Source organism: Convolutriloba macropyga, chromosome 10, assembly GCF_964194025.1.
Source record: "Convolutriloba macropyga chromosome 10, txConMacr16.3, whole genome shotgun sequence".
In the NCBI taxonomy this organism is placed as follows: domain Eukaryota; kingdom Metazoa; phylum Xenacoelomorpha; order Acoela; family Convolutidae; genus Convolutriloba; species Convolutriloba macropyga.
The window spans coordinates 40,153,178-40,171,618 of record NC_134477.1 but is presented as its reverse complement, the minus strand read 5'-3'; the positions used below and the strand labels follow the sequence as shown (position 1 = coordinate 40,171,618).

Genomic DNA, 18,441 nt, shown 5'->3' with positions numbered 1-18,441 from the left:
TCTCTCTTCTCTCCGCTTTTCGATTCGTTCAGCCGTTTGACCTAAACACCTATTTTCCACATGAGGCATTGACTTTTACATCTTGTTTTAAATATGCTCCAAATCGATCAAAAAAAAGTACATGTATATCTTTAGCAATAACAATGACTTGAAAAACACAGTCATCCTTCTGTCTAAAAAAAGTAAAAAAGATTACAGATATCCGATAAATAAAATACTTCGCGAAAAAGTTAACAATAAAATTATATATAAAATTAAAATATTAAATGCATTTTTAAAAACACACAATTAAACCACTGACTGGGCACAGAAAACATTTTCTACGATTTGAAACCAAAAACAAACAAAAAACAGAAATGGACACAAAATACAACCGGATTAGTATGTGTACATTTTTATAAAACAAAAAGGACTCACGTTCAAAAGAGTTGTTCAATCCACGAATTGCCAAACGAAAGTGCCAAAAACTGATTTTTCAGAAAAACGTACGCTCTGCTACCGAAGAAATTAACAAAAAAATTCAAAACAAACTATAGACTCGAGAAATATGTGCCCATTTTCAACTCGAAAAGAATTTTTAGGCTCTGCAAAACTTTGTGGCATCAATTTCCAAAAAAAAAACATTCATTCAGCATCGATCAAAAACTATTTCTACAAAAAACTGAATTACCAGTGAAAAAAACTAAGCCAAATGGACGAAAAACGGCTAAAAACGGTTATCTATTTGCGCCGGTCTCTCAAAAACATTCTTCAAAGTCAGAAGTCACCCACTGAACGCACCTCATGATCAAAAAACTTCTCTCGCTTCGAAAAAATCTGTTCACCAAGACAGGTTTTTTCACTTTTGCTTTTAGGTCAAATTGCCATATGAACAAAACTATTTCCTGTAAAAAAAGACCAATAGAAAACCAATACTCCTCTTCTAGTGAGCAAAAACAACGGAAATCAGCCCAATGTTCAACCTGATGTTTGACCTTGATGTTTTCTAATGACACCACTCAGACCTCTCTGCCAAGAATACATCGACAGGCCAAAATTCTAATTAAAATCTTACACAGTTGAGCATATAGATCGTCACAAAATTCTTCTGAAAACAAATTGTCTAAGCCCTGAGGACATCAGTTAAAACGTTTAACCAACGGACGAATCATTGTCTGCTTCAACAAAACAGTACAGAGATCTCTCAATAATGAGACTAAGTTACATAAAAGATACATTGTAAAATACGAAAAACGCAAACCAGAACAAAAGGGATAATTTGAAGAATACTTTTTTTGAAAAATGAATTCCAAAGTGTATATATATATATATATATATATATATATATATATATATTGCTATCAATTCATTAGTATTAAGTTCATTTACGTATCAATAGTTGGCCACTGAGACCTTTAACTACCCAAAATTTGGCATACAAAAATTAACTACAAATACATGGCGAAAACAAAAACACTGTCAAATTCTGCAAAGGAACGGTGTGGCAGCCCTCAGAAACATGTATTAAGAAAACAATAAATATGTTCAGCCACGACTTAAAAAAGCTTTTTTCGTTAGATTTTTAAGTAATGTAAACATTTACCAAAGAAACAAAAACAGCAGCAAAAACGGGCAATTTTGATCAAAAATCACAAAATTTTGTACGAAAACTCGTAGTACCAAAACCCAGAAACGGTTTTTTGAAAAAAAAATCCACCACAAAATTAGTTTGTATTCAATAAGAAAGAAACTTTGACCTTTATTTACTGAAAAAAAATCTAAAAGTTCTTCAAAAATCACTGAAATTTTTTAAAAACAAATACATCCACTGACATAAGAGACATTAGGTAACAATCGAAATCATGGTACAGGTGCACTTACACCTCTTGAAGAAGACACTTGGACCTTTGAAAGTTTAAACTTAGTAATAAGAGTGCAAAAAGATAATAAGAGTGTAAAATATTTTGAAAAACCGGCAGCACCATAATAAAAACTAAAAAATTTATGATTGTAAGAATCCATCGTAATATCAAACCTATGCCTGATTTTGCCGCGCGCCAAAAACACCGACCAAGTGCTCCAAATACTTGCGAAGTAGACCAATTGTTGAGTGCAATGCTTCAAAAAATTGAAAAAAAAACATGATGCATTGTATAATTATCGAGTTAAATTTGTAAAAAAAAACGGCAAAATTTTGATTCCAGAAGACATTTACAGGGCGCCGAAATTCAACTAGCTCTCTTTTGGAGTTCCGAAAGATTGTGTCAGCGGTTTCATGGTCTCCGCTTTTGGCAAACTTGAACAAAATGGACCATAAAAGCATATTTTGTCCAGTTTTGGATGAAAAAAGTCTATGAATTTAAAAAATTTCCCCAAAAACTCATATCAAACAGTTCATTAACGCTCTTCTGTCTCTAACGGTAACAATAACACTCTACCGTTGAAAATTTTATCTTATTTTAAATAATATTAGCAAAATTCTGCCCAACTTTAGCAAAAATTGCTGAAAATGTGAATAAAATTTTTCGAATATTCATAAAACTTTAAACCTTGATAACTCCCTGTAAAGAACGAAATTCAGAAAAATCTTTTTAATTCCACATTCTAGGCTGTACGTGCTTTTTAATGATACCACTCAAAACTCTCTACGATGAATATATCGATCGGCAAAATTGTCTGAACAAAAAAACCATTTGAGTATATAGTTCCTCCCTCCCCACTAAAAGTGGGGGTAGGAACAAAAACAAAACTTTATTACAAACTATGAAATTTTATTACCTGTTGAAAGACTATAGCAATATAAAATTGCTTTTATTTTCATTATAGATTAATCTCTCCAACAATATCAACGATCGATTAGTCAGGAAACTAATCTAAAAATCTAAAATCGAGAAGTCCGAGAAATAGAAATTCACTTCAAAATTAAAAATTACAAGTTCTGTCACCGGAAGCTACATTTTATATTTCATGCGTTATATTACAACTCATCTGTTTTAGGAGGAATGGGAAATTTTTTCTTTCAACGCACAGTAATCGAATCCCATTTTCAAGATTCTTTGCCACAAAGAGAAATTTTGAAATTTAACCAACCGCCTCTTTCCCGTCTGATTAAAACAAACCACAAGCAAATACAGAAGTTTTCCATATGAAAAAACTTAAAAAGCAAACCAGCAATAAAAATAATCTACCGAAACAATAATTATCTTTTAGATTTATCATTTTTACTATTGGATGAACTCGTAGAATTATGAACGGTTACAACTCAGACAGTCATTTAAAAAGGCAAATTTACTAAAACATAAATTAACTCTTCCATAATATCTACAAAGCCATATTTGCTTCCACAATAACTGATATCAATCTAAAACTGCATTTATTACACAATATTATTTATTATAATTGGTAAAAACTTGTCTTAATTGGGTGCAGCAGACAAAGCAGACATTACAAATTATTTGGTTTTGTTTCCTCAACATTACTAATATTTTCAAATTATCTAAAGTTAATATATTCATATTATCTAACGTTACGGAGTTGTCATTTAACACTCGCAAGTGGGCTATTCTTAGCAAAGCACAGATGACATGAGATGAGGTGGATCTGAAAAATGTCGATGCCAAATCAATTTCCAAAAACAGAGGAAACAATTAGAAAGCATTCCTGAAGCACTTTCAAACTTAATGCCATATCCTGTGTAAAGGACAGATAAAGCACATAAAGAGCACAATGATTTGTTATATTTTCCAAGCTTAAAAAAAGAATTTTCTGAATTATTTGTTTTGACACTTCCATAAATTAAAATGTGTTATGGCTCAAAAAATTATAGCTAGAATATTTTGCCCGAAACCGAGACCGTAATTGCGAACTGAGAAGCAATGGGGAAAATAAACAAATCTGGCATAAGTTAAGAATGAGATACGGAGCTCATACAAGCTACAATAAAATTCATTTTCTTGACTTCTGGTCTTCGAGGCAACGTGGCTTTAGAAGGTACGATTCGATAGTGCATAAATAAATAGTTGGAATGATTCGTCAATTCCCACTTTTCAGATATGATAGCAGACCAAGAGTTTTTAAACTCGCCATTTAAAACTTTTGACTCAAGTTCAACTTGAGAACCACGTTTCAGTTTTTGTTATTCCGTTCAAGTGTTTGAGATAGCATCCAAATAACTTGTTTCAGGAGTAATGCGAGCTTATTGAGATAGCTCATAATTTGAACGAGGTCGATAAAACAGGTGTTCGGTAAACGGTAATAAATAAAAAAGAAGAGTGTATTGACAAAATGGCTGTGCTAATTTGAAGTATGCTCAACTTGTAGGTCGCCATAAGTTTTGACACAACTTTTGTTCTCAAGTCATTACGTACTTTTGGCCTCAGCTAGGCACTTATAAATGCTATCCAACAGCGTTTTGCAATCTTTCGATACTGAAGAAGTTCCAGTCGAAGTGTCATACGTGAATTCGACAGCCACCCTGTTTTCACTCCCTAAGCCGGTCGTTTGTGACCGGTTGTTTGCATTTCGAGAATTATGGGGTCTTCTTTTGAACACCGGAAACGTCTGACAACTAACGTTTCTTTGGTTTTCTTGTTTTCGTTTAATCTGGCATTTAAGACAGCATTCTGTATTAGTTAATGCTCCAATTACCGTTTCCAAAAAGCCGTCCAAACTTGTTGCCAGATTGCTTCCTGTTACTTTATTGCACTTCCCTGATTCACTTGATGCAGATTTTCCTAGACCCTCGAAGCTCATTTTTAATTTCTCTTTAAGAGTGCACAAATTATCAGCGTTGACATTGCCATTGTTTGATTGCACGTACCACGTTAACAAGTCCTCAACCTTTTGCATTATTTGTGCTTTTGGGTGCAATGACTGAATATTTGCTTCCATTTCTTCGTAAGCACTTACGTGCTTCTGAATTTCGTCTTCACATTTGTCTATCATATCGGTCAACATTTTGTTCTGTCTGGCTAATTTGTCTCTTTCGAAGGTAACTTTACCCAATTTCTCGGCAACCGGATTGTTGTAATAGCAAACTTCGCTGGTCCCCTGAGCAAACAAACTTGAGCCGTAATGATCTTTATAAGTTGACTTATTGCGTGAGTTAAAGTCACTGCGCAGCGGATGAATGGCGAAATCTTCCATGCTGTAAGTTCGCCTCATAGCTGACGAGTCGCATCCATAAAAACTTGTCCTATTTGAAATTTGATTTCTCGTCGATGCCTGCTGCTCCACAACTTGACTCAACTCAGCTTCCAGCGAACTGCACTTCTCTTCCAGCTGTTCAATGTTATATTGTAGATTGGCTATTAATTTGTACTGCAGTTGCTTTTCGTTGAGAAGTTTTTCGTTGTCACTCTCCACCTACAAAAGCACAATCAAATAAAGTCCTATAAAAAGATAAAACATACCCTTTTTTACAAGAAAACTAAATTAAGAAATGCCCCTCCCCAACACTGGGTGACAATTGTCTGGTCCGGGGCGCTCCAAGCACTACGTCTTCATTGTTCAAATCTATCAATAAAATGAGCACAAACATCAGCTGAGACAAATGTGAAACAAAAGATAGACAGCACTAGAACACAAACAACTAATAGCAAAAATAGATGAGTCAAACCAGCAGCCTCCCTTCTCCAACCACAACTTCTAATAAAAGAATCAACAATTTCGCGCCGACTAAGTGTCCTTGAACCTCAAATGCAAATGGAAATCCTTCGGAGAGCGAAGCTGATTTTCTGAATTTTGTCCTTAAATATGATATGATATCAGCGTAGCAGTCTTTTTCGCGCAAAGAGCTTCAGTGTCAGTTGCTTTTGAAGCTCTATCCGTGCATGCAGAGACAAATGCGCAAAATGTTACTTTCTCAACATCAATTGCCCTTTGTTCAAATTTGTTCTTTTTGATAGATTCAAAATACTTGTAGTAGGCCTCGCTAGTGCTCTCAGGGCAATTTTGACTATTTTTACATAAAAGTAATTTTTGTTGATCCTGGATTCCCAAAGACCATTGGCCTTGATATTTAATCTTGCATCATAATCAGTTGTAGTTGATACAAAGTTTTCGCATTGCAACGGCGGAAAATGAGGTTCGATCTCGACATGACAGACATCACAAAAAAAATCCGCAAACGAATTACAAAAATCATTACGTCTCGTGGGGATATCCTCATTTCGGAGAGTAGAGGGCATGTGCGACAGTGGAGTTTTCATTGCCCATAATGATGGCATCTTTACTGGGTCCCAACAAAAGCGAACAGCAATGCCATCACGAAACTCGCTTTTCGTTAGGAGAAAGTAATATTGCTTCAATGTCATAGCGTTCAACCAGTTTGATACTACTTTTTCACTAGCTAAGTCAAATGAACGAATCTCTTTCTTATTCAATTCGCTCATAATTATTGTCTTTTTCGATTTGATATCAATATCTCTCCTTTTTTATTTCAGGTTGGAATTGTTGCTTTAGTTCGGCTTCGGGCAGATATAGGGATAAGGGACTTGAAACTGATCACTAGTATTCTTTAAAACGGCCATCGGGTTTATGGATTTTCAGGTCACTTTCCCTTATTGGTAAAGAAAAAAATCTCAGGTTATCAAGACAGCCGACGGCGTTTCCGTCGTCCTTGTGCCACTTTTGAACTGTCAAGCAACCGTCAAAAAATTAAATTAGGGGAAAATTGCAATTCTATACATCGACATTGCAGGGGGTAACGTTGGGTTGTACCTTCCTGAGAGTAGTTTGTTAATAAACAAATGTCAAACAGATTTCTCAGGTTTTCAAGAGAGCAAACACATACCACTTTTGAACTTTGAAGCAACCTTCAAGAAGTTCATTTAAGGGGATAATAGCAATTCCATTCATCGACAATGCAAAGGTGTGACCTTGGGTTGTCCTTTCCTGGGAGAGTAAAGGTTTGTTACTGAACAAAATTGATGTTTGACGATATTAATTACATATGGAAAGATAGCGAAGAGAATAACCGTTCAAATTTACTTAAGGCAAGATCCCCGTTAAGACAATTGAAAGCGTTCTTGCGTCAATTATTAAGATTGCTTCCTAATCTGCATCATTAAAAGAAGCACTCAATGAAGGAATGGCAAATTCAATTCCTCCCAATTGACTTATACCGTAGATGTTGATGACCACCTGATATCTAAAGCTGTTTCAACACACTTTTCGTACACCGCGGCATTCTTATCGGTCGTAAACCGTGTCATTTATCAAGCGGTATCAACGGGCATGAATTAAACCGAAGACGGAAATTCAAAAGAAAAATTGCTATGCGTATTAATAGTTTAGCTTTCCTTTTACATAGACCAGTCGAGGACGCCTTAAAGGATGTCTGAATCCTTCGCAATTTGTTGGCATCAAAGCCAGAAGAGCCATGTATTCCATGCGTCTTCACAAATTTTCCAATCAACAAGGTTTTGAAATTTTCACAGCAACTTTTGCTTCTTCGGTGAGAATTCGAATGGCATTAAAAAAGGTCAAAGAAAGCCCCTACACTAAAATGGTAGGCAGTCAACTCGTGGGCAGCAAGTTAACTCCTATGTGCACTTATAAATCCTGACATTAGTCAAAAATTAAAGCATCAGATGCAAACGATTAAAGAATCCGAATTATAAGCAAAACAGATATGGTAAATAGCATCAAAGTATAATATGTACTGATTTCGAATCAAGATTAAAAAAAACATTTAGGACAACAACCTCCCTTCCGCTACAATGCTTCCTACTGCAGGGCGCGGGCGCATGGAGCGTGCACTACGGAGGCAGAGTATGGAGCTACACAAGAGCGAAGCTTTTTGTCCTTATGTACGTGATCACGTCGAATATGAATCTTCTTTCTTATCGCTGATCCTGGAAGCCAATTTCTATGGCTTTGATGCTGACGGACCAGCTCCTCATGTACATGAGACGATTAACGGACAGAAGGTGGCTTTCTCGACTTCGATTATCCATTGCTCGTATTTCAGCTTCTTGATGGACTCGTGATATTTGTAGGAATCCGGTATGCTTCTTGGGCAAGTCTTCGCATACGGAGTAAGCATTTTCACATCAAAGAGCGTTCTCCTGAGACGTGAATCGAACAAGCCATTATATTTGATATCTAACCGAGCGTCGTCATCAGTAGTGGTAGTTCTATTTGCAAAGATTTCCCCTTGCAAGGTCTGAAGACAGGGCTCTACTTCGACATCATCGCAGACCTCATTGAGCAGGTTGGCAAAAGTCACGGATATCATTTTGTCTTATGTGCGTACCTCCAGCTTTTGGAAACTGAAAAGCATGATCTAGATTAAAATTTTCTCCATATGCGCCAGTTGATGGAAATTTTACGGGATCCCATCCATATCTAAGGTCAACTCCATCTCAAAACTGTCCCTTGGTTAAATCGAAATGATATCTTTTCAATGGAAGTACGTTTAGCCAGCATGATGCTCCTTTTTCCATAGCCGAATCTAGAGAATATGCCTCGTGTTCATATGCCTTCGAATGGCAATGGAAATTTTTCCTGTTGACATGTATTTATCAAATTCTTCGTATTCAACAGATCATTTTGCTTAAGTTCTGCTCATACGTCCCTGGATAGCGTTTGCTTCAAGGAACAGGCTGTCTGCGTCCCACTTTATCCATTGGTCTAACCGTCTTGCTATGGTTTTGTTATTTGATGCGTCATCCTCTGTTCTTGTTACAAAAAGCTTCACAAGAAGCTACAAAATAAGGCTTAGTAATTAATAACGAAACCCTTAAGATAAAAACTCTAGGCACTCCTAGTTTCAAACGTGACGCTGATGATTGAGAAAGCTCAAGTTCGTCATGAAAAACTGCATAGTAAAACATTTCCAACCTGTATTCTTGTCAGATCCCACTGCTCATACGTCAACGCTCTTAAATTCTCTGACTCTCTTAGTTCTGCAATTTGTTTTGAAAGAAGCTCAATTTCTTTAGCTTGCTCCTGGTTCTCTTGGACACTGAGGGTCAACTGATGCTCTAAATCACAATTTCTATCGAGTAGCCGTTTTCCGATCAGGGCAGCCATGTGAAGCTCATCATCATACGAGCTGTCCAGTGAGCTCCCACTTTCATATCCATCACCAACTTCTGCTGGTATAAAATCTCCGCTGCTAGTACTGACATCTAATTTCTCTCCTTCAAATATTATTGGATCCATTATGCATTGAATAACTTATGACACATTGCCCTGAAAGCAATAAACATTTGTTAATTTATGTCAATGTTGAAGAGCAGCGCAATTATGACCTTTTGAACTGCTCCTCCTACTTAGGATAGTTTACTAAAACTTAGGATAGTTTACTAACCCCCCCCCCTTATGCTATATTTACCATAATTGTCGGGCTACAGGTTATCTGGCCACTAAGCTGAGGGGGCTAAAATGGGACAGTCCAAATATTCGTCTTGCTCTCCATATTCTACTCTCTTTTTTGAAAAATGTAAATTACTCAAAATATAACCAAAATATAACCCAAAATATAAGGTTAGATATCTACATGCTTTAAAATTTTAAACAAATTAACCATCATTGTTATTAATATAATAATCTTCAAATTGTGGCTGTTCGTTCTCATAGGTAAAAATAACTTTGAAGGCTCCTATTTGTCTATTAACGGGTACTTTCTTGTGTTGATCGAGCAAAATCTCGGTTAAAACGTTTTTAAAGCAAGTTTTACTATTAAAAGTTCTTATTGAGGAGGGTTATTTGTTCCATTTTTGAACGCTTTTCAAGATTAGAGATTTGTTACTCCACTTCGTTTTCTTTTTTATAATAATTTGATTTATTCTCTTGTTCTGTCTAGCGTTAAGGCGACCAGTAAACATTTTAAATTTTCGGATGTTTCCCAGTGTCTTATATCTGTTTGTAGCTTAATTAGGCTAACTTTTGAGATAAACAATTCGGCTGGCAGGATAAGATCCTTAATGAGATCAATGGAGTTGTCAAATTTTTGTCGAACATAACAAACTTTTATTCCACAGTAAATTTGCCTGTTTATGCGGTTTGTTTTTTGCTGTAAGAGTTTGAGGAATACTCCACTGAAAGAACGATGAGAGAGTACAACTGACTTGAAAACATCAATTCGTACTTTCAAGATACAAAGAACGAATTGCATCAGCCATTTAATTTAAAACTGAGTTCAGGTGATTTTCAAAGGCTAGGTTTGAATCAATTTGTACTCCCAGATAACGGCAAGCATGAGCTGGTTTGATAACTTCGCCTTTAAAAGAAAACTCTGGATCCGAACTTGTTTGATTTGTAAAGAATAACAACTCTGTTTTATCGGCATTTAAAGTGAGTTTATTCTTTGTCAGATAGTTATCTGTTTGTTCTAATATTTTTTCAATTCTATGCGGACTGTTTTCAAAAAACTCGGATAACATGAAATCAACTGCCAAAAAATGTAGTTTGGTTGTAATCAAAGGTGAAATGACTGCTACACTACAAAACCAAGAAGTTACCAGATCTTGTTTACAAAGGGATCTGGGTCTCCTAGTAACTCATTGAGCATGACTGAAAACTGTACTACTAGATCGAACAAATCCCTGAGCCCTATTTAAAATCAGAAGGAATGTCTCGGCACATTGTAACACTCAGCTCAAAATCCATGCGTACACAGGTTATTCATGCCAATCCTCACTTTCTGCTCTCAAGCCTATTATCCCAGCGTCAGCTCTCTGAAAAAGTTAGAAAATCCAAACCCACGCTACAGTTTAGTTCTACGGGTACAATGACAAATACAAAGACAGGCTACTTCGCTGCAATCTCTTACCAGTATCCCTTTACATTGAATTGCATGATGCACTTTACCTTGAAATGATACTTAACGGCAGAGTTGATATTAAACCCTCAGCACTTGTGACTATAAATGAAAACGAGTCAACCAGACAGGGTCAGCGTAAAGAAATATCAGTGAACAGCACCCGAAAAAGAAAATAAGACGAAAACATTGTCAGACGTGCCAGTTTTCTCTACAATATCCTATCTCGACATGCACAGTACACCAATGTACAGCTGAACAAGAGCTCCTTGACGAACATCTATTGACAATATTTTGTTGAATGTTACAACGAGAAAACATCTTGCATTTGGAGAATCTTATGCCTGTGTGGCTCATGCAACCCCTACGGAAAACTCACTGATAAATACCACCAGAACTGTACAAACAATTGAACACTCAATCGTGATGAAAGATGCCCCTGGAACTCTAAAAACCTATTACTACTACTACTACTACTATTACTTTCAAATTTGCATATAATACTAGTTTCATCCGGAAATTGAAACATAGGTGGCAGATTGCCAGAAAATAGCCGTAATAGCTTCGTAGATCTGAAGTCTTAAAAAATAGTAAAGACAAACCAAAAAATCGTCTTTTCATTGAAGGCTGATATGTTATATTCTGATTACAAATCTGTATAAGTTTTTGTTGCCTCTATTAACTGCTCTCAAATAGCCTTCAGTTAGAGTGACACACAACCATTTGACCGTATCTCTTTGAATTAAAGTGAAAAAAAGTCAATTTCAAAGTGAGGAAATCAATTTTGAGAGTGAGGTAAGTTAGGTGTGACCAAAAATTTAATCACGCGAATGAACAAAAAACTCGCTCCACTAAGAGCGAAAAATGACGTCAAACATGCACTTCAGTTGAAATTGCATGAACGAATGAACAAAAAGCAGATTTGAAGTGGTTGTGACGTAATATCTTCGTAACAAAAATCGTGACGACGAAATTAAAAAAAACCAAGAGAAGGCCAAAAATAGCCCCAGCTATCGCTGTGCGGCTATTAACAACATCATTTTCACCTTCCAGTTTTTCAGGAAAATCGTTGACATTAACACACAAATAAGAGGTCCTAACATAGTTCCCTGTAGAACACCATGATTAATAGTTAATTTATCTGATAAGTCAATACCCAGTTTTACGCATTGTGTTCGATTTGCTAGAAAAGATTGGAAAAGTAAAATTGTTGATTGAGAGAGATTGGAACTTTCAGCTTTTTTGAGAAAGATCTCATGTGAAATTGAATTGAAAGCTTTTGCAAGATCTAAGAACACAGCACCTGTGTCGTTGTTATATTCCATATTTCCTATTATTCATTCAATAAAGTAAAGCACAGCATCAGTAGACGACTTTCTGGATTGGAAACCAAATTGCTTTTTGTTCAAAAGCGCAAACTTTTCAAGATATTCTACTAACTGATTAAGTAAAAGTCTTTCAAAAACTTTTGCGAAATTTGTGTTACGGAAATTGGACGATAATCAGTTAAAACAACTAAACACCTCGATTTTGTTCTCGTAAATTCCTTTGAGATCATGAAAGTTTCGACCATACGTTACCTTTTCGGTCCAAATTCACGAGTTCGTATACGTTAGTGACAATCCAGACACGGTTCTATTAAAAGCATTAATGATCACATAAAAAGGAACATCACGACAAAACAAGACAATAAAGTCGAGGAGAATACAAATTGAAACAAAACAGGCTGCTTAAGTCTGACGAAAATTACCTTCATCGAACAAAACTTTTGGATCTTTTCCGTTTGTGCCCCCCTAGTAAGTTATGTTCCCCCCAGTCACAGAGCACGTGTCATTACATAGTAAATCATTATGTAAAAATATTGCATGTGCATCTGGGGGTAGCAAATAATATGCACCAACTAAGCTGGGGTGGGGCACAAACGGAAAAGATCCAAACTTTTATATAACATTGTCAACAAAACTTTATGTAATTTTGGAAGTGAAATTAACAGAAGGACAATTAGCGATCTGTACGGGAGTCTCTTCCCCAATAAATACGACGATGATAACAAATGCGCCTGGAGGATCATTTGCAAGTGCTTAAACTGCAATAACTTCAAGAAAGTAGAAAAAACCTTGTCCAATGGCAAACAAAAACTATCTACAAAATTGATTAGCTATATTCAGATATTCAGATTGGGACTCAACACCCTTGAGGCGATACCTCAGAAGCCTTAACTACTACTACTAAACAAAGTCAAGAGACAATAGCTTATGCAACTGCTAAAACAGGTTGTACCTGTTTTAGCAGGTACAGCAGAAAAATTCAATTGTTTCATTTTTTTTTATATTTAACAAATTCAGCTGAATTTTTCTTTTCGCGTTCCATTAGTTTAGGAGCAAATGAATCCCTCCAAGCCAAAATGAATGCCAAACTGGACTGATAGACTTGATCTGGGAACCTCACGAGCCTGGTTCACAGACCCTGGAAAGTACCTGGATCACAGAACGACGAAGTCTTGTGTTCACTCATACGGACGAGTTACCTTAAAAAAAACTTTGCCAAAGTTCTCTTAAAACTCCCTCCTGAAAGCTCAAAACAAGTTGTAATCTCAGGTTTTAACAACAATACCACCTCCTCAAAACTTTCAATAAAATCTGGCAGTGTCTGTTGTGTTTGATATACATAAATAATAGCCCATTGTGCCCCGTTCTTTTGTGTTGTACTCAACCTTATATAAACAAGCTGCAGAGAAAAAGAATTGTCAATTAAAAATTAAACTGATTTTTGAAAAACGAACGCTTTCGAATATTGCCTTCATCGTCAGGTTGAACAATCGAATACAATTATTTTCAAAATACATAAACTTGTCTTTGACTCTATCTATTGAATTCTAAGAAATGAGTTAAAATAGGAACAAATTTTTGAAATTATTGACAGTGAAAATCGCATTTATAATAATAATAATAATAATAATAATATATTTTTACATTTTTATTAAATATAATATTATTTTACATATTATTAAATATAATAATATATTTACAGTTTTTTTTACATTTTATATAAATTTTACATTTTACATTTTATGGTCAATATACCATAATGGGGGGGCTATATTTTCATGGGGGGGCTATAATGGGAGACCCTTTTACTTAACCAAAACTATTTCAATCTTCCTTCTCGAGTTTTTGAAATTCCTGGGTATATTGGTTTTTATTCCTGAAAAGGAGTTTTTACTTTTATTATGTTGTTATCCTTTACTTGTGCGGGTTGACAAAATTTAGAATTAACAAGTACCAGAGTAATTTTTGAATTTCAAAAGTCAAACTTTCTTTTTGAACTAATGATTCAATATAACTTCCCGCGCGGTCCTCTACTCAATACGCGTATTTAGTTGTGGTTTCAGCTTCTTGATTAGATCGCTTCTATTGCCATGTTTCTAAACCCCGCGACATGCATCTAGAATGTCCCACTCAATATTATGTGCTATACACAAAACATTCATCGAGTGTGGTCCCACAGGGCAATCTTTTTTTTGATTCTCCGAAATTCTAGCGGTAATATGTCGGCTGATTTTGCCCACATAGATGAAAATGCATCCATTACATGTGACTTATATACCACATGCGATTCCAGCTTTTTATCAAAAGATTATTTCAATGTGGGCAATCAAATTCTTAATTTTCTTGTTGTTAAAAAGATTTGAATATTACGATAAATTTTCAGTCTACTTGCAAAATTGTGGGGGATGTTTCCTCTGTATTCAACAAAAACAACAGTCTAAGCTCATTTTTGTTATTTTGCTTAATCTGGAGATGTTGTTCTTCTTTGCGGGGAAGCGTTTGCTGTACTCTTTTTCTTTAATGACTATTTTATCCAGCGTCTCATTAACAATAATGGAAGACCACTCAGTTGGATGCTGATTTTCAACTCAGATCTCTTGATTTTTCTTAAGAGGACATCAAAGGATTCCCAGTCACCGTTTGCAATAAAAATCGTATGTAGAGTCCCTTGAGTCGCATTTTTCTAATGATGTAACGGTGCACAGCTAAGGAAATTTAATGCCAGAATCATTCGATTTTTGATACCAAAAACAGCGAATTTTTCTTTCTTTGTTGACTTTCATGTTCAGATCGATGGAAGCCAGGTCTCCAATACCCTTGCCAGGTCTCCAATACCTCCCTTACCGTTTATTGACAGAACAGGCCAAAGCGGCCTCCAATTTTTAATTGATTTAGCAAATCCATATTTACTGGCCCGTTGCGCACCATTCGTCCTGAGCATGTGACATTTTTTTCACATATATTTCCTATTTTTAAAGTTGATGCAAACTTCTATATATCTTTTTCTCAGTTCATTGCTTAGATAACGACTTTCTCCATTTGGGCTCTCAAACTGACTGGCATTAAAAATTTAATTCATTTCATCCGCGTATGTTGTCTCTTCTATAAACGAAAACCACATCTTTTATCAAATGGTACAGCTAGTAGTTTTTGATCTCTCAAAAAATCATGAACATTTTTAACCCCTCTATCCATTGTTGTCCCAAGTATATTTTAGCGTACGTTTTTACCGACGGTTCTATCTCACAATTTTTTCACCATCAGTTTTATTCTCCCTTAATTCACGAACTAATCTGTCTACTCCCAAAAGGCACTGCACTTCATTAATTTTGTCTCTGATTAGATGCTTTGGACCTAATGATAAGAAATTCCACGACAAAATTAGACAGTTGAATACCGTCCAATGTAACAGCACTATTAAAAAATTCATTCCGCAAAGGCCTGCCCTGTCTCTCAGACACCTTTGCCAACCTGTCTTTAAGACAAATCCATTCGGAATGAAATCTCCTTTTTTTCCAATGCTGTACACAGTAGATAGTAAAAGTTCTTCTTTCACCTTTTTCCTGAGAACGTCCCTATGTTCCACAAGTTTTTCACCAAACAATCTACGGCTCTGTTCTGCACGGTTTATGTCTTTCCTTGAGAGCTGAAGCTGGAAACCGGGGAACCACTTGTTCATAAAAAACTTCGATTTTGGGAATTAGAAACTTCAAAAAATCCAGATATTTGTCATTAGATCATGCCACACAATTATGTCAGTCTTTGGGCTCAATTGGCACTAAGTCAAAAGATTCTGTGCGTTGTTCAGCCGATTTTTTGTATTGGGTTTAATGGAAAGTCCAGAGATTGTTGTTATCATTGTCACAAGTTTCTTTGTCTCCTACTGCTAAAGCTCCAAATTCTCTCCTCCTTTCTCTTGAATAACCAAGAAAATACTGTAAATCACTGTCTGCAACCGTTTTTTGTAAATTTTAATTTAAAAATGATTGTCTGAAGTTTTTCCGAACAACAAAACAGCTCTAGTTACACCAATTGAATTGAAGAGAAAATTTTCACCAAATGAGTCGCGGAGCTCAAGTTTATTGCTTTGGAAAAACTTTTTCAGATTTTTTTAAATTGTAGATTGGGGAAGTTTTGATAATTGATATACTGTCCAGCAGATATAAGGTCTTCATTTTTAATTTTAGAAATGATTGGAATACGTCTCAGAAGCGCTGCTTTTGTATCACCTACAAAATTGTATTGAACAATGTCACTGTAATCATCAGAAGAAGAATTCGAACAATATCGTAGGGAAACTTTGGAAAATGTGGTCCAGCACCACTCACAAAAACTCCAATTCCATAAACATCTTCCTCACACCAAAATACCCGGTAGAGGTTGTTACAGAAGATAAATAGTAACGAGTTTTCACTAGGAAGACTTAGGGATATTCTCTGTGTAATTCTGTCGACTTATAATTTGATTGGAGTTTTCTCATACTTTTCTCTTTCTTTAATTTTGTTGTTTATTCCGTTCACAATCAGAAGGTTTTTTATCTGGAATTGCAGCACCTAGATAGAACATTTTTCCATCCGTAATACTCTGGTACAAAGATGAATATGAGAGTTCGGTTATTGCCACCTCCCATTGGCCTTCAGAGTTAATCTGTTCTGGAAGGAAAATGGTAAGAGAACTCAAAGCACTATTTGTATAACAACCGAAAGATGCGTTGGAAACCAGCTCTTTCGTAAAAGAGTTCATCGCTAAATGATGCACTTTGAGAGTTTTTGTTCATGAAATTTTCCTAACATTTCATTACCCTTGTCTCCCTTGAGGTTGTATGTTGGAGACTTTTAAGTAGCAAACTTAACAATTTCAAAAATTTCACTCGTAAACTGTGACTAAAAGGACTATCGTATTTTGAAATTCGTACTTTATCCCCCACTTTATATTGACCTTTCTTGACAAAAATTGACAAAAAGTCTTCAAGTTTTTTCTCCCTTGAAGCTTTACCTGTAGATTTTTTTACTCTGCTGTTCATTGTATATAGGAAAGAGCTCATTATTACAATGTACTTACGCCCGTTTTCTTCCATGAAGCGACAAATATTGTTTTTCAAAGATCTGAAAAGCTTGTTTCACTTCTCATTGAACAAATTTTTATTTTCTTTTGTCCACACAATTTCCAAAATTCGCCATTAAACTCTGTTCTGGTTCTTGATCAACCAATACATTTTGTGGGACCTTTTTTGAAGTCTTTTTTTTGAAAACTGCAACAGCATCTGTAGAATACTTTTATTTCATTGAAACTGAGAAAATACATCAATGCAGATTAATAAATACTTTTTTCCGGTATTAAATTCTGACAATTTATCAATAAAAGCTAAATCAAGACACCAAATTTTATTTATCCGCCTTGCAAATTCAGGTAATCGTCAAAAATATTGAGTTGCTTGATGGTATTTTTTATAGAAATTTCTAGCGTGGAGAAAGGAAATCACCTTGCTTCTTGATTAACTGCTCGCTTTCTGAAAATTTCTAACCGATCCAAAATCAGTTTTTTTGTGTAATCGTTGAAGTTTTTCTTTTTCAAATTTTGAAAGGGACCCAGCTCCCTCTGCCTTTGCTTTTGTCATCCTTGTTTACAATTTTGCACGGACTTATCCATGTGGCTTCAATGCGTAAATAAAATCAGTAAATGCTACATTTGTATCCCTTTCATCCAGTAAAATTGAGTCCTGTAGGGACAACTTGATTTGAGGGCATTTGAGTATTGGATCTACAACTGACTCATTTTTAAATGATTTTGTGTTAGTGCTGATCTCCTTGAGAAGAAGATCTAACCTTTGTGGGACGAAGTTACCTTTTTCCTCACTTTGTCCAGTTTGAACACCTTTAATTTGAATTTTTGTTCGTAAAGCTGTTGAGAAATCAAAACTAACTGTTCCATTTCAAGAAACAAGGTTAATGGTAGACGGAGTTAAAATTGGTATAAGTTATTTTCCTTTCCTTGAATTGAAATGGCACTTTTTTTTATTTATTCCAGTTCTTTTCAGAATAAGCTGATGAATTTCGCCTAGATACTTTATTACGTCTCGTTTTTGAATGTTCTGCAATTCTGCTCTGAACAGGTTTACGATTCACTCGTTTTTAGAAACTGAAAAAAATTTTTTGGACAATTTTTAGGTAAGTTCTCTTGAAGTTCCGGAAACGTTGTCAGAGTAGAGAGATGTTGTGTGCCCATCACTCAAAAATGTGCTCTGCTGTTTTTGTTGTGGAAAGAAAAAAATGAGGGAATCGATACCCTAATTGTCAAAAATTGAAGAGAGTCGTTGTTATTGATTTAACTCCCATTATTTTGGGAGTTAAATCAATAAGTAAATGA

The 18,441-nt window shown here is 35.4% G+C and overlaps 2 protein-coding genes across 2 annotated transcripts in view; both read right to left on the bottom strand.

Annotated features, from left to right (window-relative positions):
- The window catches only part of LOC142348129 (GPN-loop GTPase 1-like), a 393,281-nt gene that overhangs the window by 40,336 nt on the left and 334,504 nt on the right, over positions 1 to 18,441 (bottom strand). The window lies entirely within an intron of this gene.
- LOC142348127 (uncharacterized) lies at positions 3,267 to 9,197 on the bottom strand. The gene is made up of 2 exons (XM_075399310.1): positions 8,824 to 9,197; positions 3,267 to 5,343 (listed from the first exon to the last, which is right to left on the bottom strand). The coding sequence occupies exons 1-2, from the start codon at positions 9,145 to 9,147 to the stop codon at positions 4,339 to 4,341; spliced, it is 1,329 nt and encodes a 442-aa protein (XP_075255425.1). The 5' UTR covers positions 9,148 to 9,197; the 3' UTR covers positions 3,267 to 4,338.